The sequence below is a fragment of the Primulina tabacum genome, chromosome 9, assembly GCF_025594145.1.
Source record: "Primulina tabacum isolate GXHZ01 chromosome 9, ASM2559414v2, whole genome shotgun sequence".
Taxonomy (NCBI): Eukaryota; Viridiplantae; Streptophyta; class Magnoliopsida; order Lamiales; family Gesneriaceae; genus Primulina; species Primulina tabacum.
The window spans coordinates 27470903-27496048 of NC_134558.1; the positions used below are offsets into that span (position 1 = coordinate 27470903).

The 25146-nt window shown below is 38.9% G+C and overlaps 1 protein-coding gene across 1 annotated transcript; it reads left to right on the forward strand.

Annotated features, from left to right (window-relative positions):
• Positions 1-1656: 1656 nt before the first annotated feature.
• On the forward strand, positions 1657-2352 carry LOC142504346 (uncharacterized). Its single transcript, XM_075617224.1, has one exon. The coding sequence runs from the start codon at positions 1657-1659 to the stop codon at positions 2350-2352; it is 696 nt and encodes a 231-aa protein (XP_075473339.1).
• Positions 2353-25146: the final 22794 nt, after the last annotated feature.

Below are 25146 nucleotides of genomic sequence, written 5' to 3' on the forward strand. Positions count from 1 at the left end.
GTTTCAGTCCATAAGATTTAAAGGGGGTAAATCTATCCCATAATGACGCCCTGGTTATCCAAGCACTGGGTAGACAATTATGATATTTTGAGAGTCTTCATGGACTCGGGCAACTCTATTAATGTTATCTTTAAAGATGCCTTTGTACAGATGAATTTGCCAGGGTTATCATTTGGAAGAGCATCATCTGAATATTCTCCCGGGATCTCACCCGATGAAGCAAAAGAAGAGGCACTTTGGTCCTGAAAAGGACAAAGTTATTGATGAACAAGTAAGGGATCTGCTGAAGGCCGGCCACATTCGGGAAATTCAATTTCCTACATGGCTCTCGAATGTGGTGTTGGTACCTATGTCCACCGAGAAGTGGAGGATGTGCGTGGATTTCCGAGATCTCAACAAAGCTTGTCCCAAAGATCATTATCCCCTGCCCAGGATTGACCAACTGATGGATTCCACCTCAGGCTTCGAGCTGCTGAGTTTCATGGATGCTTACCAGGGGTATCATCAAATCCTCCTGGCTAAGAGTGATCAAGATAAAGCCAGCTTCATCACCTCGGGAGGTAAATTTTGTTATGTTGTAATGTCTTTCGGGTTGAAGAATTGCAGGGACCACTTGCCAGCGTCTCATGAACAAAGTCTTTGACAAGCAATTGGGCCGGAATATGGAGGTGTATGTAGACGAAATTTTGGACAACTCTAAAGAGGTTGAGGACTTCATCGCTGATTTGGAGAAAACCTTTGCCACTCTAATGCATTACGGGATCAAGCTTAACCCTGCCAAGTGTATTTTTGGTGTCAAGAGTGGCAAGTTCTTGGGATTCATAGTGACAGACTGGGTGATTGAGGTGAATCAGGAGAAGGTCAAATCTGTGTTATGCATGCCATCTCCCAGATCTGTCAAAGAAGTACATAAGCTGAACGAGAGGATTACTTCCCTTTCTCGATTTATATCCCGGTCAGCACACAGGAGTTATCCTTTCTTTCAGGTCCTAAAGAAGGCCCAACAATTCGAGTGGAATTAGAAGTGTGAACAGGCCTTCCAGGACTTGAAGATCCATCTTGCAGAGCTTCCTGTATTGGTGAAGCCGGAGCCCGGGGAGAAACTATTCGTTTATCTATCTGCTACAGAGTATGCTGTCAGCTCAGTTCTGATAAAAGAAGAAAGTTATCCTTTCTTTTAGGTCCTAAGGAAGGCCCAACAATTCGGGTGGAATTAGAAGTGTGAACAGGTCTTCCAGGACTTGAAGATCCATCTTGCAGAGCTTCCTGTATTGGTGAATCCGGAGCCCGGGGAGAAACTATTCATTTATATATCTACTACAGAGTATGCTGTCAGCTCAGTTCTGATAAAAGAAGAAGGCTCTGATCAAAAGCCTGTCAATTATGTCAGTCATGCTCTAAGAGGCCCTGAGCTCCGATACAGTGAAGTAGAGAAGATTGTCTTGGTCTTGATCATGACCGCCCGGAAGCTGCGACCTTAATTTCTGTCGCATCAAATTGTTGTTCTCACCAATAGTCCTCTTGGAAGGATTATGACTCACTCAGAAGTGTCCGGACGAATGATCAAGTGGATAGTGGAGTTGGGCGAGTATGACATTGAATATAAGCCTCGGGTTGCCATCAAAGCACAAGCCTTGTCAGATTTTTTTATCAGAAATGGTTCAGCCCGACAAAGAGGAAGTATGGAGAGTTTTTGTGGATGGGGCGTCTAGCCTTGCTGGGTGTGGAGTAGGGGTTGTAATAGTATCTTCTCCGGGAGAAAACATTAAATTGGCACTAAGGATTGATTCCCGGGTAACCAAGAATGAGTCCGAGTATGAAGCTGTCCTTGCTGGTATCCGAGCTGCTCGGGAAGTTGGAGCATCCCGGATTATTCTGTACTCTAATTCACAGCTAATTACTCAACAGATAAAGGGCGTTTTTGAAGCTAAGGATGACAGGATGCTCAAATATTTACAATTCATTCAAGCCCAAGCAGAAACCTTTGTGGATTGGAGTATTGAACAAATACCCCGGGAGGATAATGGAGAGGCAGATGCTCTGGCGAAAATGACTGCTTCTTTGACAGAAGTTAGCACCTGGAAAGTCTTGCATGTTTTCCGATTGGTCCTTTCAGCCAAGGAAGAAATACCACAAGTGCCCAAGGACTCTTGGATGACACCACTGATCAATTTCATTATGAATAATGAACTGCCCGAAGATAAAGCTCGAGCCCAAAAGATTAAGGGACAAGCTTCCAGGTTTGTTCTCTTAAATAATGTCTTGTACAGGAGATCATTTCAGGGACCCCTCTTAAAATGCTTATCTGAGGGAGAAGTGGATTATGTCTTCCGGGAGATCCATGAAGGATGATGTGCTGAGCATCTCGGAGGAATATCTTTGGCCAGGAAGACAATGCTTGCCGGGTTCTGGTGGCCAACTCTTAGCCAAGATTATGCTCGAGTGGTCCAGGCTTGTGAGGGATGTCAACATCATTCAAATTTTCAACATAGCCTGGCCACTCTTATGAAGCCTATCTGGGCCTCTTGCCCCTTTGATCAATGGGGTATGGACATTGTTGGCCCTTTTCCCATAGCCCGGGCTCAAAATAAATTCTTGCTGGTGGCTGTGGACTATTTTTCTAAATGGGTAGAAGCCGAGCCATTGGCCAAGATCACTGAACAAGAAGTTTTGAAGTTTTTGTAGAAGAACATAGTATGCCGGTTTGGAGTACCAAGAAGACTGATCTCAGACAATGGAAGACAATTCCAGGGAAGGGAGATTACATCTTGATGCTAGGAAATGAAGATTGCTCAGTCTTTCACCTCTGTTGCCTACCCACAGGCTAATGGTCAGACAGAAGTCATAAACAGAATCATTGTACAAGCATTAAAAACCAGGCTACAAGGCAAAGGAAAGGACTAGGTGGAAGAATTACCCAGTGTTCTCTGGGCATACCGAACCACTCCCCGAGCACCTACTCAAGAAACTCCTTTCAACGTGGTATATGGTTCTGAAGCAGTCCTTCCAGTTGAGATCGGGCAAACTTCTTGCCGGGTAGAATCTTACCCGGACGACAATAATCAAAGCCGGGCCATGGAGTTGGATTTGGTAGAAGAGAAGAGAGACCAAGCATTCATTCAAATGGAAGCATATCGGAGCCGGGTTATGAAATCATATAACAGGAAGGTCCGGATCCGAGACTTCCAAGTAGGGGATCTAGTCATGAAGAAAGTCAATCCTGTCGGGGATGTTGGGAAGCTGGAAGCTCGGTGGTAAGGGCCCTATAAGATCACCCGGAGGGTCAGTTCGGGATCTTTTTATCTAGAAGATGCCCACGGCCGTCTTCTCAAAAGGCCTTGGAATATATTTAATTTAAAAAAGTATTATGCTTGACAGATGTAATTATTTGATGGAAGATATAATGAAATATCTATTTTCTCAGAGAAGAGTGTTATGTATGTTTCTTTTATCTTATCCCGGAAGGTACTAAGCCCCGGTAATTTAAAGAAAAGCCCAGGGCACTACACCTTGGCTCGGGGCACCACACCTTGACCATTCCCAAGTCCCAGAACATGTTCCCCGGCTCAAGGATCCGTATCTTGGCTCTTCAAAAGCCCAGGGCACTACACCCTGGCTCGGGGCACCACACCTCGACCATTCCCAAGTCCCGGGACATGTTTCCCGGTCCAAGGCTCCGTACCTTGGCTCTTCAAAAGCCCAGGGCACTACACCCTGGCTCGGGGCACCACACCTCGACCATTCCCAAGTCCCGGGACATGTTCCCCGACCCAAGGCGCCGTACCTTGGCTCTTCAAAAGCCCAGGGCACTACACCCTGGCTCGGTACACCACACCTCGACCATTCCCAAGTCCCGGGACATGTTCCCTGGCCCAAGGCGCCGTACCTTGGCTCTTCAAAAGCCCAGGGCAATACACCCTGGCTCGGTGCACCACACCTCGACTATTCCCAAGTCCCGTGACATGTTCCCCGGCCCAAGGCTCCGTACCTTGGCTCTTCAAAAGCTCAAGGCACTACACCCTGGCTTGGGGCATCACACCTCGACCATTCCTAAGTCTCGGGACATGTTTCCCGGCCCAAGGCTCCGTACCTTGGCTCTTCAAAAGCCCAGGACACTACACCCTGGCTCGAGGTACCACACCTCGACCATTCCCAAGTCCCGGGACATGTTCCCCGGCCCAAGGCTACGTATCTTGCCTCTTCAAAAGCCCAGGGCACTACACCCTGGCTCGGGACACCACACCTCGACCATTCCTAAGTCCCGGGACATGTTCCCCGGCCCAAGGCTCCGTACCTTGGCTCTTCAAAAGCCCAGGGCACTACACCCTGGCTCGGGGCATCACACCTCGACCATTCCCAAATCTCGGGACATGTTCCCCGGCCCAAGGCGCCGTACCTTGGCTCTTCAAAAGCCCAGGGCACTACAACCTGTCTCGGAGCACCACACTTCGACCATTCCCAAGTCCCGGAACATGTTCCTCGGCCCAAGGCTCCGTACTTTGGCTCTTAAAAAGCCCAGGGCATTACCCCTGACTCGGGGCAATACACCCCGACCGGTCTAAATTCCAAGGGATCAAGATCCCGGGTACTTATTTAAAGTTATCAGGTTTTTCAACACTTAGAAAATTTTCTAGTGATTTGCATACAAGCTGTTATATTATCCGGGTTTTTTCAAGGTTTCTTAGGATGTTACGAATAATAGTTAAAGGAAATTGAAAATTCATTAAAAACCCGGAGGTTGAAAGCTAAAAGAATTATTACAAGAAAGAGAGAAATTTACAAGCCTACAATTTTATTCTAAGTCTACTGGAATAAATGGCTCGTCGGTTTCTTCAGGAGCCTTCTCGGCCTCCTTGTCAGCAGCATTGTCCTTGGGAAGGGAGTCAATGGCCTTATCAATATCCGGGAAGCCTTCCTTGCCCGCAGGAATAAGGCCCTCTTACTCAAATTGCTCTCGGCATTTCTCAAAGCCAACTTTGAAGTAGTTGTATGACCTGTCTTCAACAGCCGCTTGAAATTCCGAAGATTGAAGGAATACGGTCCGCCATTCCTCTTGGGTTAGCTGCAAGAGCCTTAGCTTTTCTTCGGCAGCTAGGGCCCGATGCTGCTGCACGTTGGCTTCATCCTCGAGGTAACGAATTCGGGATTCAAGGAAGGAAAGCCGCCTCTGAAAGGTTTCCTCCCGGGCCAAACCTTCATCCCGGGCAATCTGAGTAGAGGCCAGTTGTTGATTGGCCCTTTCAAGAGAGGCCTTGAGGCCGGCAGTCTCTTTTTCGTGGGCTCGAGCAGCCTGGGCCATCTCTTCTTGAATTTTTCCAAAGAGGTCTTGGTTGGCCTGGACTTGCTGCCCTTTTTTAGTGGCCACTGCAGCCACCTCTTCAAAAGCCGAGACTATCATCTGGGTAGTAGCCTGCACAAAAAGAGAGTAAAAAAAAAAGAGAAAAGAATATACATATATATGGGAGAGAAATAAAGGAAGGAATAGACTTACAGATAGAAGTCGGTTTGAGCCCTTCAAGAATCTAACGCTTGCAGGGGAGCTTCTCAAAAATGTTTCCTCAGCAGGGCTGAGTATCTGCTTGAGGCGCCTAACACCAGTGGCAGTAGCCCCCTCAAAAAAATATTAGCCCGAGTAGGCTGATCAGTTTGAGGGAGCTCTTGGCCAGGGGCATCCGAGGATTGTTGGCGAAGGGGGGTGATCGAGCAGACCGGGAGGTGCCCCTGCCACCCTCAGGGAAATCCTCCAGAATGACCAGCTCGGGGTCCGTGACAGCTTTTCGTTTCCTCTGGCTGAGAGGAATGAGATTTTTAGCATCCTCCGTGGTCTCAGCCAATACCCGAAAGCCGAGCCCTTCTTGATCCCGGGGAGTGTTATCTCGGGTAGCTTCAGCTCTCGAGGCTGTCTCCTCCTCGGCCTGCCTCCTTTCTTCTTCAGCAGCTGCTTGGCGAGCTGCCATTTTCTTCTCTTGGGCCGCCTTCTCAGCTGCCCGCTTTCTGGCAAATGCTGCCTACATCTCGGAGTTATCTGCATAAGGAGGTGACAGGGTTATAAAAAATTAAACAAGCAAATTAAGAAAATAACGAAACAGAGAAGAAAAGAGCATTACCGGGTTGAGAGCCCGAGCACGCTACCTCTTCAATTACCCGGTCCAAGGGGTCATCAACCCGGACACTCAACCTGTAAGCAATCAAGTTTTCGTTGGAAATAAGGGAGGAGGAGGAGTATATACGCCCCTCCACCAGTGTTTGGCTTACAAGGAAGGGCTCTTCAAATTTATAAGTTTTGGGAAGGGTAGGTTGTTGGGGTAGAGAGGGGAGGAAGCCGGTGAGACAGGGGAGAGGAGCCGAGAGTTGAATAAAGAAGAATCTTCCTTTCCATCCTTTTTGAGATGAAGGGATGTCATTAATGAATCGGGCATTCAGCTGGACAGTCAGGGAAAATGCATTATCCCCGAGCCGACAAGAGAAGTAGTAATGAAGGATGAGGGGGTGATGATAAAATTGTTCATTTTAAAAAGTACGTAGGTTGAGGCCATGATCCTGAAAGAATTGGGATGAAGTTAGTTGACGGGCACACCAAAAAATTTGGCGACCTCAATATAGAAAGAAGGGATGGGAAACCAGAGACCATTTCTGACTTGATCCCGGAAAAAGGTAGTATAGCCGGGGGGTGGATGGTCTGCCCGGTCAGAGGGACCGGGAATCAAAATGGAAAATTTTGAAGAAATACTGCCCAAGGCCCGAAGTTCCTCATCTGCCCCTGAGCGTAGGGTGCTGCTCATGGAGGAGAACCAGGGAACACCCGGGGTCTCGGTTGAAGGAGGGCTCGAAGTCCTGGGCTTTGCCTTTGCCCTTGCTCTTTGCAAGAGCTCGGGAGTGGCTAGAAGTAGAAGGTTTTGAAGAAGTTGGTTTGGTTTGATGGGGTGAAGGTTTTTTAGAAGGCTGGGTAATAGAACGACTAGGGGGAGACGAGGGGGAATCAGAGTGCATCGCGGAAGACTCTCACTAGGCGAGCCTCGCGCATTGGCTCCTGAGGTTGAAGAGGTAGAGTTTGACATTGTTTTAAGAAAAGAAATAGAAAACTTACGAATTTTGGGGGAGGAAAGTGGTGGAAGATCGTCGGAAGTAGATGATTTTGCACAGAGGAGCTTCGAGAGAGAATTTTGCAAGGGCTTCGCCATTAGTTTGAATTTGTAAGTGATTTTTGGAAAACCGGTTAACCAATATTTATAAGGGGTGGGAATCAATTTACACCGTTGATCTATATCAAATTGGATGATCAGGATGGATCTAGGAAGTTGTGCGGGCATAAGAAAGGACACGCGCAATTATTAAAATGTCAGACTTATCGGCTTCTCGGAATGCGAACGTTTCCGACCGTTGAAGTAAAAGGGCACGCGTCATTATTACATGGCATTAATTACACGAGAATACTAAACGACAAAATATCTTAAACCCGGGAGATATGAGGCCCCGGCATAATATCTTAAGTCTGGGAGATATGAGGCCCCGGCATATTATTTTAATCCCGGGTGGTATGAGGCCCCGGCGTATTATCTTAATCCCGGGTGGTAGCAGAACCCGGTATCTCGTCCCATCTATGGATATTTGAAGCCCCCGATGCTCTCACATATTCTGAATTATTTCGTATAAAAGTACAAGTATTATTGATCGGGACAGCGAGTCAGACTCTAGCCCGACTATTTTAGGGATGGATGGTGATACCCCCATGAGGATACGGGTCATGGATCGACCCGGGATATTAAGTGTATAGTCCATAATAGAGCTAATATGCCGGGCATCTTTCTCTTAGCCCGGGCCTTTTCTTCTTTTCCCGGGTAGACAATAATCCGGGCTCCAATAAAATCACCCGGACACCTTATTACCCGGGCAACCTCGAGAATTGCACCACACTTGAGTGTGATTGATACAGGCTGTCTAAATCTGTTAGAACAACTTGGAGTTGGAGTGTTATAAAAGTCATCATAAGCTATAGTATGGGCAGCCGACTTACCATATTTACTAGGTGGCGTTGGAAACGAGGTACCTACCCATTTTTTATACTATAAATAACATGTATATTTCCCATTTAATGATTCTGAAATCTTTGCACTCTCAAGCACTTACATATTTTCTCTCAAATATTGCTTGTGTTCATCTGAAAACCTGCTGACTTTAGCATCGGAGTGGCTACGCCGGACACCCCTCCGGCGCCCATTCACGAGTTCCTTTCTTAATTGCAGGTGTTGTTGCAGCCATTATCTTCATTCAAATTCCCAAACACTAAAAATTACTGATTCGATCTGTTGGAGCTCCTTACCCGACTCATCTATTTCATCAGGATTAATAAAAAACAATATATATATATATATATATATATATATATATGTATGTATGTATGTATGTATCTCCTAGTTGTCTTATCGAAATAAAATAGTTTTGTATACATTATGAAGGAAAAAAAATACTTAATTAATTTACGAAGAAAATCGTGTGATGAAAAAATTAACAAATTATAACATTTTGAAAATGATGCACTCCATGTAGAAGCTCAATATAAAAATAATAATTATCATGTGAGATCGTTTCACAAGTTAATTTTATGGGGTAAATTTTCATATTCGACCCAACTCGTGAAAAAATACTACTTTCATATAAAAAAATTATTTTTCACTATAGATAGTTGGAGCGACACATCTCACAGATATAGATTTGTGTGACCATCTTACAAAATATCTGCTCATTAATATAAATTTTGCTTCACTTTTTTGAAGATGTGAGAACCCGCAACCACTATATTTCAATATTATTTGATGTTCATTATTTATTAGACGTCATTGATTCACCTAATAATTGTGATTAACCAAAGGTGGGTATTTTATTATTTCCATTTTTGTGTGTTTTTTCCTCATGAGCGCATTAGCACACTTAAATAACAAGAATTCAATTAGAGTAAAGATATAGAGTTTTTATTTCATCTGGATTTCCACAATGATTACTTCCTTCTAAATTTATATTCATGAATCCAACACATTTAATAGCAAAAAACGATTAATCATTTTTATTTGTCTTTCCCAATTAGTAAATAGATTCAACTATCCAATATAATTTCAATATTCCTATCTAAAATATAATATCAAACGATGTGTGAACGATATTATAAAAATGAGGATAATAATGAAACAGAAGTTGCTTCTCTGTCATCGGATTCTACGTCTTCATCTTCGTACCAAGTTCTTTGTTCCCCAAATTCGTCTCGTGTGATTTTCTAGATCATCCCTGTGTTTTCTGCATGTAAACATGGGTATAGAGTCCTCCTAATGATTATCTAATGATCTCCCTTTTTAAAACTCCACTTTATTGTGTTTTGATATGGTTGGACTCTAAGATATGATCTTTAGGCAGGTCCAGGAAACTGGTTATTTGGCGCACTTAGGCGCCAGTTTTCTCATTATTTAGCTCAACATCTGCGGAGAACGGGTGCTGAAGCGCCTCTGTCAGGCGTTGAGTCGCCTGTCTCTTTCATCTTCGGAGCTTAGGCACCACTCATGTGGCACTGAGGCGCCTCTTTTCTTCTCTAGATCCATTTTGTGCGAGCTTCGGGAACTGAAGTGGCGAGTGTGAGGCACTAAGTCTCCTGTCTTCCTTCGTTACGGGCAACGAGGCGCCTGGTGTTTAGGCCTTGGCACCTGCTCCGTACAATTTCTTCATTTATCTTTCAATAACCGGAATTGACGCGCCTCTTTTCTCGACCATTGCATTTCAACTTATGAGTATGTCTCTTGTGAGATGGTCTCACGAATCTTTTATCTGTGACACAGTTCAATCCTACCGATATTTACAATAAAAAGTAATACTCTTAGCATATAAAATAATATTTTTTCATAGATGATCCAAATAAGATATCTGTCTCACTAAAATACAACTCGTGAGATCGTCTAACACAAGTTTGTGACTCAATTTTTTCGAACTCCTCCTAATCTTTCTCTCTTTCTAAAGCGTCCTAACGTATCTTTATCACTTTTATTACTTTTATCCCTTCAAACACAAAATGTATAATATTGTCCCAAACTAGCATAATTCAATTGAGTTCTTATCATGATTTAAGTGCAAAATTCTCACATATCAACTCTCCAAAATTGAACTTTTGTTATTCTCGAGCAAAATAAATGGAAAACAACAAAGAAACAAAGACTAAAATACAATTAAAAGTCACGGATTGAGTAATTGATTTTGGCCTTAAAGGTAAAATATCAAGTCATATGTATGTCACAAAAACTCAAGAGTTCACGTGTGTGTGAAAAACAATATCATTTAACTAAACAAATTCCAAGATAGATTCACCTAGCTTGTTCATTTCACAAACTCAAGAGTCCTTCAACTTAAGTTTTGAACCACACTCCGCCAGGCTAAACATTTACTTACACAAATCAAAAAGGACTTTAGTGGTTAGACCTTTGGTTCAAGAAATATTCAAGAAAAGTGCACCGAGTATTATGTGATGTTCTGAGATGTGTAGTTGTACATGATCATATTCTATACTTGCTAATCGTGTTTTTCAAGTGTTCGTGGGCTTGACTCTTGCAACTCTAGTATACTAGATAAACGTGACCAGGTTAATAGGCTTTTTAAGTTTGTAACGTTAGGCTACTAATTTTGGCTGCGATAAAGGATGCTAATTCAAATTGAGATAAAATAAGAGATTTCATCATGTAGTGAATTTCTTTAGGTTTCAATCTCTTCTTTTTACTGAAATATCATCATTGTTATCCACAGTCTTCTATTTTTTTTAGTCACCACATCGTAAAGAGCACTTCTTCGTCTTTTTTTCTTTCATCGTTTTTTTCCATTCATTCCCTTACTTTCTTCATAAATTCCTCGCCAAAGGCTCAATGGCTCTCTGTGTTCATTGTGGTCCCCCACTCCTCGAGGCTTTTTCACCTTCTTGATTTCCATCTGCCCCTTCTCTACTCACCGGTACTCTGTCATACACCTCAATCGGCATTCTCATTTTCATAAATTCATTGTTATCATCCCAAGTGACATCTTCATGCTAGCATAAGTCGGTAATTAGTGAAGAATGGGGCATGCTAATATGTGTCGCTCCTCATGTCGCCTTCAAGATCGATGTTTGAACTATCCTCCCTGCATCGATCGTCTTCCATCTCAGAATACAATATACTAGTGTTGCCGTATCTTTTGTCACATCAAATATTTGGCTGATGCTATCATCCTCGCGGTCACAAACATGTTTGAACTATCCTCCCTGCATCGATCCATCAATTGATATATCGGTTCGGGCACCTGCTAGGGTGCTTCAAACACAATATTCTCAATGAGCTGCAATAGCTCGTGTTCTAAGAATATATATAAACCAATGAATTAAATCAATTTTAGTTACAAACCAAGCGGAAAACACTCGAAATAATCATTCGTTAAGAAAATTGATCGATTTTATATCTTGTGTAACTGAATAAATCGAAATTACACGAGATAAGTTTTGGCTTATATCAGTTCAGTTATGGACAGAACTGAACTGATATCAGCTGAACTAATCAAATCAGTTAAGAACAAAACAAGCATTTAAATAGAAATAACACAAGATATGTTTATGGATGTTCGGAGACTTCAACTGCTCCTACGTTACCCCTTTTAAAGTACTCGGGAAAGTACCAGTAGAAGACTTTGATTAATTACAACAAGTGTAATAACCCACCCAGCTTAGGACTTACCCACTACCTAACTGAACTCCTAGTCTAGACCGAAGGCAGCACCTTCCAGCGAACACTTGTTTAACGTCTATGTGTCAAAGACTACATAAGCTAGTTTTAAGTCTTTGTGCAAGACGGAATTTGAGAGGTGGGGTGTGTATGTGTGAGAACTGATATCTGAAAACTACCCGAAAGTGTTCTCACACACTGAGGAAAATATGCTTCTAAAACTAAGCTGATAACATATTGAAGTGTTCCCTCTGGGCTGATTGCCTCTTCAAAGCTGATAAGCATTATGCATGCACTCTCTTATTTTATCTTTTCACTTGTCAACTCTCATCATCGTCTTTACTGAGCTTCGGCTTCTATTTATAGGCGTTTGGCTGAATGTACAGTGAGACTCAGTGAATGAATCCGTTGCAGTTTGAATTTGTTCCTCCAAATAGATATTTGGAGCATTTGGCTTTAAGCGTTGCTGCAACGTCTCTTATTGTACCTTGATCGTACAATAGCTTTTGTACCTTTGTGCACAGCTGGATTAAGCTTGTCGTATTTGCAAACTGGTTCACTTCTAACTGATGTTCTGAACTAGTCAGTTGAACTGGTCTTGAATTGGTGAAGGGAAATCAGTTGACTCGTCAGCTGTAACTGATTTCACTGTTCAGTTGGGCTCTTCATCAGTTGAACACTTTATCAGCTGGCCGAGCTTCTGAAGGTCTTCTGCTGAATCACCTATCAACTTAACAATCGGTTGAAATGCTCATTATACTTCAGTTATACTGGTTCAGTTCGATCAATCAGTTGGCACTTTTCGTTTGCGTCTCGATAGCTTCAGTTTAAGTTTGGTAACTGATCAGTTTCAGTTTTTGCGCACTTATGTAAACTCGTTAGAAATAAATAAACAAGTTTTGTTAACAAAAAAATTAAGATTGAGAACATGAAATGTTTCAACAGACATTAAATTAATACTTGCTCCTAAATCACATCAAGTTTTATTTACATGAGAACCACCAATAACGCAAGGTATAATACAACTTCTTGGATCTTTTAGCTTTTGTGGTAGCTTCTTCTGCAGAATTTCACCGTATGCTTCGGTCAACTTCATAGTCTCATATTCTTGTAATATTCTTTTATTTGACATCACATCATTGATAAATTTGCATAGTTGGAAATTTTCTCCAAAGCATCAGCAAGTGGAACGTTGATGTGAATTTTCTTGAAAAGTTCCAAAAACTTGTCAAACTGATCATCCGGTATTTTTCTTAAACCTACGAGGATAAGGAAGATTGGCATTTGGCAAAGGGTCTTGTTTATGTGTCCTCTTTTGATCCACAATTTTTGTCTATTTCTTCTCATGACTCTCATCTACTATTTTTTCCACCTTTTGGTTTGCTTCATCATCAACTTTGGAATCCACTGTCCCAATTTCTTTTCTGCTCTTTGGTAGCATCTATATTTTCAATAAGTGTCCCAATGTTATCAAGACGAGACTCAATCTTAACTCTAACATTATTTCAAAAATAAACTTAACTCTAACATCCTCTCAAAAGTATCAATTAGTCATAAAAATCTTTAAGTAATCATAAACCATGAACTTGTTTTATTTGCGGAAAACTAGCAACGGTCTTCGGGTTGTGTGAACCTTCAGTCCAGTAAGATCTCCATTAACATCAATCTCATGCTCACATGCATCGATCACATCTAGTGAGTCTATTGACTCAGTAAACCTTAACCATGATAGCGAGTAATACATATACATTCACAAGCAAATGTGAAAATACTTTTAATAAAATAGTTTTTCATGAACATAAACTTAAACATATTTTCTTTCATCATATACTTTTCATTTTTATCATATACGTATACTTTTCCTTTTTATTGAATAAATATCCACAATTGTGACTTTCGTATTAGATATAGGTCGATGGATCCATCTATATATTACCACAGTACCGGTCGGCGAGGACATCAGCGACACTCTCACCCGTCAACTGAGCATTGGCCTTGCATATAATCATTTTAACATATATTACAGCATTCAGGGCACTGCCAGGACGTCTAACAATTTTCAGGTATAAATTGACCGTTTTGCCACTGGAACTCTAACTTTCCCAATTTATCCTTAGACCTTGAAACGACAACCCAAATCTATCCAAACTTAACATAGGACCTTAAAATACACCCATAAATATTTCTTAGACGTAAACTTAAGCTTCTCGACTAATTTCCCAATTCATTTTTAAACTTAGACTTACATCTCGATTTTGACTCGTATTGACTCGAAACTTAACCAAACTTGAACTATAGCTTAATAACACCTAGTTATACCATATACAACCCAACTCAAGCCAATCAAGACCCATAAACAAGCCTAGGGATCTTGCTGGAGATTCTACATGCTTCAAACCAAGCCCTAGCTTGAGCCTACCCTCTCGTCCCTCGACTTAGTTACCCATCCTAGGACCATGACCTAGCCCTTAGAAACCTACTGGAATCACCCCTACTTCCCTTGCCAACGTAGCTTCAAAAATCGTAAGCCTCCAAGTCAGGCGCGGCACCAAGCTCGTGCCGCAGCCCTCCACCTTCAATCCAACCCTCATGCAACCACCCTAGGACAATTCTGCCATCCCCTTAGGTCTCCTAGATGTGATCATATAGTAGCTAGGAGCCGTGCCCTCTAGGAAACCTTATCCGAACCCAAGTCCACACAAAAACACAATTTTCGTTCAACCTAGTAGCCCTCCTTGTTCACCCTTCAAACATGCTCCTATGGGTCCTTAAACATGTGGAAAAACATCCTTTCAAGTTTCCCTACCACGACAGCCCCTTTGTGCATCATTAGGAAGAGTTTTTTTTTAAAAAAAAACTCTAGTTTTGTGCATGTATAGCCATAAAAATGAAAATATACCATGTGTATCATATTTTCATGCAAGGATAATCAAATATACATAATATGGTGTGAAAGATGTTTGAAAGAAGATTAAGGCGTGCCTTTGTATTTATTGCAGACAAAAACAATTTGGCGATGCAAGGAACGTTGGCGGAGAGGCGATCCTTGCTGAATTTTTTCCTTCAAAATCGTGAGTTCCTCCTTCAAAGCTTTCGTGTGGTATGTGTATTTGATGAAGAAGGAGACCTAGTATTTCTTTTAGGGGGAGGGCGAGAGTTGTAAGGTTTATGGTGAGGGGTTTTTAGCATTTTATTTTAATTAAAACACATGGTTCAAGCTTAGGCCCATTAACCTAGTATAATAGGTCCATCAAGCCCATTAGTTAATATTTAAAATATTAGGTTTAGTAAGGTTTGTGAACCGTTGTCGTAGCTATCATATTGCGACAGTTTTTTTCTTTTGAAAAACCGTCGCTAATTAGCGACGTTTTATGATATGGTTTCCGTCACTCATTAGCGATCACGGTTTCTAAAAATCGTTGTCTTTTAGCATTTTTTCGAGGGTAAAAGACAACGATTTTTTAAAAACCGTTGTCTTTGAGCGGGTTTTTTTAGGTTACGACAACAGGTTTTTGTTGAAACCATTGTTAAAAGAAAAAACATAATGGTTTTAATAAAAAAATCGTTGCCTTTGATATGTTGCTGAATGCCTATTTTCTTGTAGTGATATTAGCCTAGTTCTCGAAAAGTTCATATTTTTGTCGAAAATTGAATACCGTTCAAAAATACGACTCGGCGTATAAAAACACCTCAAACACCTCATTTTCAAAAATTCCATTTAAAATGCAGCCACTCATTAAACAATTAAATCTAATCATTTAATAAATTATTTTCTCTCCTATGGTCCCTGGCCTCCATTCCTCGATCACATCTCGAATACCTTTTAAAAACATAATTTTATGCATTCTAAAATAAAATTATATTTTAAACATGTAAAAATACATATCATAATTAATTTGTGCCATTAAAATCAATTAATTAGTCATTTTTCATTTTCCCTAAATTCGCATGTAGTTGGGTTACGTTATCGTATTTTGGAACTTACACAAAGTGTTATCTCTATAGCCACCATATCTCTATTTTTGACATATTGAGCATCTTCCATGTAAGGCCATTCTTCAGTAGAAATTGCAGTTGCTTCATAGATCGATTGGCTTCCTTTATTCATCACTACAATGTCAATGTAGAGACTTAAACAATAAGTGATGTAAGGGGGTCCACCCCATAGACTCCAAAAGGCCTCTTCACTCCAGATATTTCAGAGAGCCATTGGAAACTTTTAATTTTCACTTGCTCCAACATCTCATAAGATTGAGCCGGAGTCTTGGCAAAGATAATTGCCACCAGCAGCTGAATCAATAGATTTCCTAGTTGGGTGTTCAACCCAATATAGAATAACTCAATATGCAACCAATCCTCAAAATTATGGTTCAGGCTTCTCAAAAGGTACTGATTGGAGCCAGCTCTTCACCCGATTCCTAAGTGAAAACGGAAACAAGTGCAATCTAACATCATCGTAAGAAACACCATTAGCTTTTATCATGTCTGCGATCTCCAAGAATTTTCTCAGGCGACGATGAAGATCGGTACTAGATGCGCCTCCAAACTAGTTCGGATGATCCATGTTGATCAATGCTGGATTTAACTCGAAATTATTGGCATTGATAGTTCTATGAGCTATGCCAGAATAGTGTGTATTGATCACAAGTTTAAAGTGATCTCTGATGGGCACCACAACAGGAGGTGAATATTTTTTTCTCTTTTTTTTTTTCCCATCTGCATGAGCTATTCTCTTCGTGCTTTTCTTAATAATTTAACAGTCTTTTCAATTTCCCAAAAAGCAACAAATCGAGCCTTTGAGTCTTTCCATAAACTGCAGAACATAAAGAAGATAACAAATCAAATAAATTAAATCTAAATTAAAATAAATATTAATTGATAACAATAATTATATAAAATTAAATAAAAACACTATCTGGCAGCGACGCAAAAAACTTGTTGTGTTTTTTCACTCGCACGCGCACGATGTCAAGGTATACTATGTGATGAATAGATTATCATGATTTCCACGAAGAGTGTATATTCAAAATTATATCATATACTGTGATTAAAATAATTTAGACTTTATTTATGAATTCAATAATGATTTTTATCAATTAACTAAGAACAAATAAAATTCAATCACACTTAAATAACAATAATTCGATGAGTATTAAGATCTATATGTTTGATTTCATCTGGTTTTTCAGAGCGATTACTTCTTTCTAAATATATATTCATGAATTCAACACGTTTAATAGCAAAAAACACTTAATTATCTCTATTTCTCTTTGCCAAGTTAAAACTATATTATACCATCTAATATTAATTTTGATATTCCCATCTAAAATATAATATCAAAAGATGTATATAAAAGATCGTTCTTACCCGGACTTCGATGGGGTTATACGCCTGTCGAACTATAAAAATATTCAACGATGTGTTTCTCGTGATCTTAATTTCAATCCCCTCTTGCGGCTGATAAATTTCAGTTATTGTATCAATTAATTTATGGCCAGTAAATTCAAGACATTATGAATAAGAAAATACAATTAAACAAAGATGAATTCAATCATGTAAACTAAAAAAGTTATAAACACAATTTCCAACCAAACTATATCATTTCTATAGAATGGATAATTAGTTCATAATGCAAAAGAAATAAAAACAAAGCATGTTTGTAGATCTCAACATTAATCTAAGAATTTGCGAAGTCAAAGTTGCTTCTCCGTCCTCAGATTATGCGTCTTCATATTCATACCAAATTCTTCACTCCCCAAATTCATCTTGTGTAATTCTCTCGATCGTCCCTTGTGTTTTCTGCATGTAAAACGTGTGTAGTCTTTCTTATGGTTGTATGATAATCTCCCTTTTTAAAACTCTTCTTGATGGTTTTTTTTATGGTTTGTTCTCTAAAATCTAATCTTTACATAGTTCCAGGCGCTTAGGCTCCATTAAGTTGGCACTGAGGTGCCAGTTTTTTCAATCTTTAGCTTAACATTTGCACAAAACGGGAGCTGAGGCGCCTCTGTCGGGTGGTGAGGTGCCTTTTTCTTTTCATCGTCGACTCTTAGGCGCCACTCATGCGGGGTTGAGGCGCCTCTTTTCCTCTCCAGATCCATTTTGTGCCAGCTTCAGACACTGAAGCGCGAGGTATGAGGCGCAAAAGTGCCCGTCCTCCTTCATTACGGGTCCTGAGGTGCCTTGTAAAACCCAAAATCAGTACACATAAACCAATGCATTTATTAAATTGTTAAATTACTTATTTAATTTTAAAATATTTTTAACGATGCATGATTTATGATTTGTATTATTTTAAATTTATTAAATGATTATTCGATGCACGATAAATTGTTTTCTTGAGTTTTATGTTTCAAGCGAATATTCGATATGGAATCGAGAAAAGAGACCGGTGACGATTTAGGCGATTTATGAAAATGTGGTATTTTATTTCATGCCAAGAATATTAGTATTTTAAATGATTTATGAAAGTTTAGCATTTCAAAGTTAATTTAATTTATTATGTGATTTTGAGATTTTAAACTTTTCAAAAATACTAATTTGAATAGTTGGGCTTTTAAATCTTGTAAATTAGTTGATTAAATCTTTGAGTGAGATTAAATAATTAGATTAGTATTATTTTATCACTAATCATTTAATAAAACAATTTTAGTCCCTAATTAACACATAAACACACACTCATTCACGCACACACACATTTCATTTCTTTGAGGAAAAGCCAAGGGTTCTTGAGCCCTTCTCTTTCAGCAGCCTCCATATCATCCCTTCCCCTCGATTTTCAGAAGATTCACGCTGGTTTTGTTGAAATAATCGTGCCACAAGTCGTCCCGGATCGATTCTCGCATCTACTCGCGTCGTTATTCGTCGTTTCGTGAGTATAATCATCGAAGGCATGTATTTTCTTTAATTTTTGCATTGATCCTGTTGTAGTAAGTATTGTGGTGCGTATGATGCATAAAAATTCGTTGTGTTATGCAAATTTTGAGCGAAAAATGTTTGAAACGATTTTGAATATGTTTTTGGATCTCAAAAACCGAATCTTCTTTCATTTCAAATTCTGTGAATTTTCGGTTGGTTTTCTGGAAAAAATTTCAACGTATAAAACATAGTACCTTTCGATACCTTCGATTTGACTATAAATTCATAATTTTTGATGAGAAACGAGTGAGTTATGATCATTCTCGTGTGACTGCTCAAACTGTGACGTTTTAAAAATATGTTCTTCATGTTTCTTGGGTTTTAATTGTTGCAGACTTTGTTGGGAATCGCCGGGTGATCATTGCTGCATTTAGGTATGTCAGGTGTGGTGGTTAGACGTTTTTGGTGTTTCGTTCGGGCCGGTAAGGGGTTGGTTATATTAGAAGTCATAGGGATGCCAATGGGTAGAAGATGACATTTTTGGGGTTTGGTTCGCGTAGGGTTAGCGTCCGCAACGCTACATTTGGAGCGCTGCTAATTCGTACAGGGCAGCGCCGCAGCGCTAGTGGGTAGTGCTAGTCGCTTGACAGGCGCAGCAGCGCTACCCTGTAGGCACCTAAGCGCTGGTTCAGGGGCCTTCGAGCTTCAAGTTTAGGTGCTATTGATTCATTTGGGTATTAATACATCGTTATGTCCAAGCTTAGTGAGGGTTAGATTAGACGTTACGAAGTTTGAATATGGAACGTTGAACTATGGTTTAAGCGAGGCCCGTGTCTTCCATTGCTTGGGAAATGTCCATACTCCATGTCCAGATTGCTTCGTGGTTCGAGGTCATGTTTTAGTATGTTGTTTAAACGTGGTCAAGTCCCGAGTGTTCTAGAGAGTCATAAGTTACTTAAATACTTCGGTGGTGAGTTTGATTGGTATGGTTAAGTTATGGGGTTTTAAGTTGTTGGAATAATGTATTAGTATGTATGTGCAGCAGTAGCCCAAACGAGATCCAACGAAGCCCTCAACGCTATGTAAGTATGTTCGACGTGCAAAAAAGAATATGTTTTATTTTTGAGGTATACGAATTGTCTTGTGACCAATTATGAACGGGTTTGGAAGTGGAGAACGTGTCCGGGGACCTCTCCACCCCAGGTAAAACATGACTGGGTTATGATCAGGATTGGGAAGCGGTAAAGCATGACCAGGGACCAATTCACCTAGTAAAGCATAGCCGGGGATCTTATGTTTGTGGCAGTGGACACCCCTGCAATCCCAGTATTGTTGTTTAGTCTGATCAGGCGTAATATGTATGGGTCACTTGCTTTGAAACATATCTCTACGTAAAATGATGATGATATGCATGTTTAAGTATGTGTGATGCAAGTACGTTTATGAAAAAAGTTTATGAAATGTTGGCACGTCTATGTTTATGCAAGTATGTTCAGAATTTAAGTACGTATGAGCTACTTTAAAAAGCATGTGATTTTATTATATATTATTTGTTATTCTCAATTTATACATGTTGAGTCTTTAGACTCACTAGACTTGATCGATGTAGGTGAGGACGAGTTTGAGGAGACGAGAGGCGGAGACTAGTGAGATGGCTCGGACTGGGCGGAGGACTAACCCGAGGACAGCTTAAGTTTTAAGGATTTTTATGCATGTTGAACTCATGTACTCTGATTTTAACGAATTATTTTGTGTTGTTTTAAACAAGTACTTGTTGCAAGTTCATTTACAACATTTCGAATAATTGATCAAACATTTTATTTACAAGTGTATTTTGAGAGATGATTAATTATTTAATAAAAAATGTTATTTTTCATAAATTCTAAGTATGTTCAAAAATACGGTATATTATATGCTTGGTGTTCGAGGCTCAGGCGCCTCTTGCTAGGCGTTTAGGCTCCTATTTCTTGATCATTGCATTGTTTCGACATTTTCAAACTCCTTCCGGTATTATCTTTTCAGCATTTGTCTCCTACTAAAAACATCCTAACGCATCTTTAACGCTTTTATTATTTTTATCCCCTACAAACACAAAAACAAAACATAAAACGCATAATACCCTCCCAAATTAGCATAATTTAACCGGATTCTTATCATGATTTAGTGCAAAATTTACAAATTTACACTTATCATTCAAAATTTTTTAAAAAATTATTAATAAGTAACTTTTACAATTTAGTTTATAGATATTTAGAGATTTTCTAATAAAGACGTATATCCTTTATTATTAAACTTTACACATAATCATTAATAAAAGTACATAAGATATACTAAAATAAATCTGGTTGTTTGGTGGTTGGAAGGCATTTTAATTGGGATAAGAGGGGAATATTCAATTTAAAGTTCATTCGGTGAAGACTTTTCGGAAAGTAGACTTTGGAAAAAGGAAAAAAAAATTCTTAAAATTTAATTACAATAAATTTTTTTTTTTTGACGAAAATGAAAACTTTTCAAAAGTGAACTTTGGAAAAAGAAAAAAGAAATTCTTGGAATTTAATTACGATAATTAGTCCGACAAAATCAACCTATATAGGAAATTCAAAGTCAAGAATCACATGAAAAATAATTTTATTATTATTGTGTAGTCCATTAGTTTATGGACTTTGTTTTCTTCTAATTGCTATTTCGGGACCACGATCATGCTTTATTTTGATGATACGAAAATTTATTAATGTTGTAAATTGTTGGATCAATTAAAATTTTGACGAGTTAACAAAAATGTTGCTGACTTAATGTGAATATCTGAAAGAACTCGAGACAGATTGAATTCACAAGCAAAACTGATTCTTCAAATGTAACTATTTTTTCAAGCCAAATTGAAAGTCAAAGACTCAAAAAGCATAAGTGAATTAGTCAGAAATTTCGACAGATAATATCTGTAGTTTTCCCGAACATTTCTTTAAGATTCCGAGCCCAGCTGCTGATATCAGATGAAATATCATCCGTACATAAAACCTTTTGATCTGTTCAACGTCAGATTACATGCACACTAAACTGACAGTTCTATTTTCAGAAAGGACATTGACGTGGCATAAATATTACCATATTTGGAAAAGGCTATCAGATTCGAATGGTCAAACGTTAGAATCGGTGCTTATAAATAGATCAGTTTGAAGAAATTTCAGTCTCTCTTTAATATACACATGCTCAAAATTATGTATATTCTTGTTGCTAAGTTTTAAAAGCGTAACTGATCAAGACATGCAAAGCATAAGCCTAAATATTCATATCCGATCTTTGAGGATGAATTGTACTAGTTATATTTTGTTCGAAAATACTGTAACTGACAGTAACTGTCTTACTGATCAGATTGTGTCAGTTGTGAGAATAGTTATAATTTCAGTAGACCAGAAATAAGCCCTGCTAAAGTGTGCATCACAATTGTGTTGCGTATTTTATATTAGCCTTATAATGTTTTAGCCTTATCGATTATATTGTTCAACCAAATCAGTGAGCTCAATTTTTCGCAATTATCTTACTGTTGGTTTATTGAAGCCTAACTAACAAGAATTAAAATTCAAAGTGTTGTTAATCCAACCGAATTTTTGGAGATTTTGTGTAGATCGCTTATTCACCCCTCTAACTAATCTCCCGATCCTAACACTAATATATTTTAAAAATTGTGTACTTCATTTCTCCTACAAATTCTTTCTCAGCGTGAACCTATCGCACGTGGTTTACAAGTGTTGTTTATCTGTCTAGCACAGTTTTGAGCCTATTGCGTTAGCTCAAGGTTTTACTAAGTATGTACCGAATGATAGCGGCTGCGGGTTCCATCGTTATAAAAATAAAGTGTTTACTTCATATATAGATTATCAACTAATACTTGATAATTTGAGGAAAAATAGTTTGAAGCTTATACTCAAATTAAATAAAAAAATTACCGATGACTTATAGCTCAGTCTATTGTCGCTGAGATCCTAATTTTGGGACGACCTGTGAAACAACAAACTCCTCTCCATACCAAAAATTTAAACATAAATAAAAATCCAATAGCTAAGGTGAACAAGCTTTAGATAAAGGAATTTTCAATAGAAATAACACACATCTCATGGAGAAATATTCGCGTAAACTAGCTAAACGAAGAAGACGACATGGTACACCAACTGATTAAGATCTATCTCAACTAGCAATTCAAACTAGACAACTCTAGATTTGTTTAGATCTATAATTTCTGTTCATATAATATTTCTCAAATCATTGACTAGCAAGTAAAAAATGGAACCTAAGATTCTACATTGTAAGAAATAGTTACATATTCTACATGAGTGATTATGAAGCCAACATTTTTGAAAAAAAAAACCCACTCCATGCAATATCAAATGCGCTATGTAGAATAATTAGGGGAGAGACTTTTTAGATATTTTTAGAGTATAAAAACCAACTGTTGACTAAATAATTTATCGACTCATTTGTAATTAACAATCTTTATTTTAATATAATTTAAATTTCATGGTTTCATTTCACTTTATATGTATACTCATGCAATCGACATATATAAAGTCCTTTATTATACTTTAATACAAATTTGTAAACACTATATATTCTAAATTTGTTCCTAGTTGATTCAGCCGTTTAAAAATAAGGATAAGGCCGCTTGAGCTTGAGACTAACATCTATGATGTTGTGTACCGTGTTTCATGGCAAGAGCACAAAGATGTCCAATCATGCAGATGAGTAATCAATAATCATATGATGATTGTACCGAACAACCCTCTTTCGAACATTCCAAGTTGTTATCATTCATCGAGAGGAAAAGTCTGTGGTTGTGATTGTACATCATTAGTCCTTACGACCCTGGACAACACTGGGGCTCTACATACTATGATTGTGCTTTGACTCGTTTACCGACTCCGCGAGGGTCACAATATGGTGAGGTTGGGTGCAATTGCGACATGTATAGGAGCTAGTGCATTGTAGTCAGGAATTCACCGTTCACCTACGAGTGTGGATATCCTATGTGATTTAATGAAATAATAGTGCATGAAATCTCTGGTCAGAGTATAATATGTACATTAGGGACAAGGGTTCTTTAGTTGTACATGCGATGATACTATGAATATTTCATTAATGTATCACATAGCTATCGAATTTAATATGCAACCCTCGATAAACCAATGGTTACAGATTCGATCGGGATAGATGAGATGAAGGAACCGTACTATACCGTTGATCATAACCGATTGATTTTTGCAGGTACTATCAGTGATACCTAGTGAATCATGGGGCGATACTACTAGACGTTCTTACCATGATTCGATGGGTTTAATCAGAAAATGATTTCTGATATTCTCATGATCAAATGTTAGTGCATGGAATGAGGCAAATTAGGCTAAGTCCGAATAAAGAAAAATCCTAAATCACAAAAAGTTGTAAACCCACAACTAGATGTATCCCTGAACCATTGAGAGTCACACAAGCACTGGATCATTTATTCATGTTGAGAGAATAAATTCAAGAAGTTGAATTATATAAAATTATAAGATAGTAAATTCAAGGATTTGAATTTATGATGATTAAAATTTGGAGATAATAAATTCAATGAGTTGAATTTATAAAATTTGAAAATTTAAATTATTAAACTCAAAGGTTGAGTTTATAAAAGATTTAATAAAAATAGGGCATGCATAATAGGCTTGTAGGAGTACAAGTCTAACATACTAAATAATTAAAGTTTTAATGACCTTTAATTAATTAAACTAGTTGGACTGCTCTAATTAATCAACTAAGTACATTAATATTAATTAAGGAAATTAAATCCACAATTATGAAAACTAAGTTAAGGGCTCATGTATTAAGGTAAGTGGCCACAAACCCAAGCCTCCAACCTCATGATTTGAAAAATCACTCCTCCAAAAGGCTCTCAAAATTTGGCAACCTCAAGTTTAAGAGTTTGAGCCGCCTTTTTGGTTCTTGCTCTCAAACGTTAAAAGCTCTTCTAAATTTTAGTGCAATTTAGAAGAAGAACAATCGATCCAATCGTGAACCAGATTAGGATAATTGAAGAAAGAAGTTCAAGAAGATCGTTCGTAGATAATACTACAAGAGCTATATCCGCTAACCTCGGAATAGTTGGTGCCGAGTGATTTATGTTGGATCTCAGTTTTCTACATGCCCAAACGCAGCGGAAGATTTAAAAATTTTATTTATTTTGACAATCAAAATATGTTTTGCTTTGGGCGCTCGTATGATTTTAACAAAATAAATATTCATAGGGCGATAGAATTTATATCTTTGGTGAACAAGTCACTTGGCTCCAACTATTCCGGGGTTAGCGGAGATAGCTCTTGATGAATCCCTACGAACTTTCTTCAAAGAACTCCTTCTTTATTCTTCTAATCAGGTCCACGACTAGATGATTTATTCCTCTTCCAATTTGCACTAGAAAATTGGAAGATATTTTGCGTAGAGATAGAACACTAAAATCCGGCACACCCTCAAACTTGGAGTGGCCGAGTTTTTGAGAGAATGTGGGAGAGAATATTTCGAGAGCTTCAATTCTTGTTGC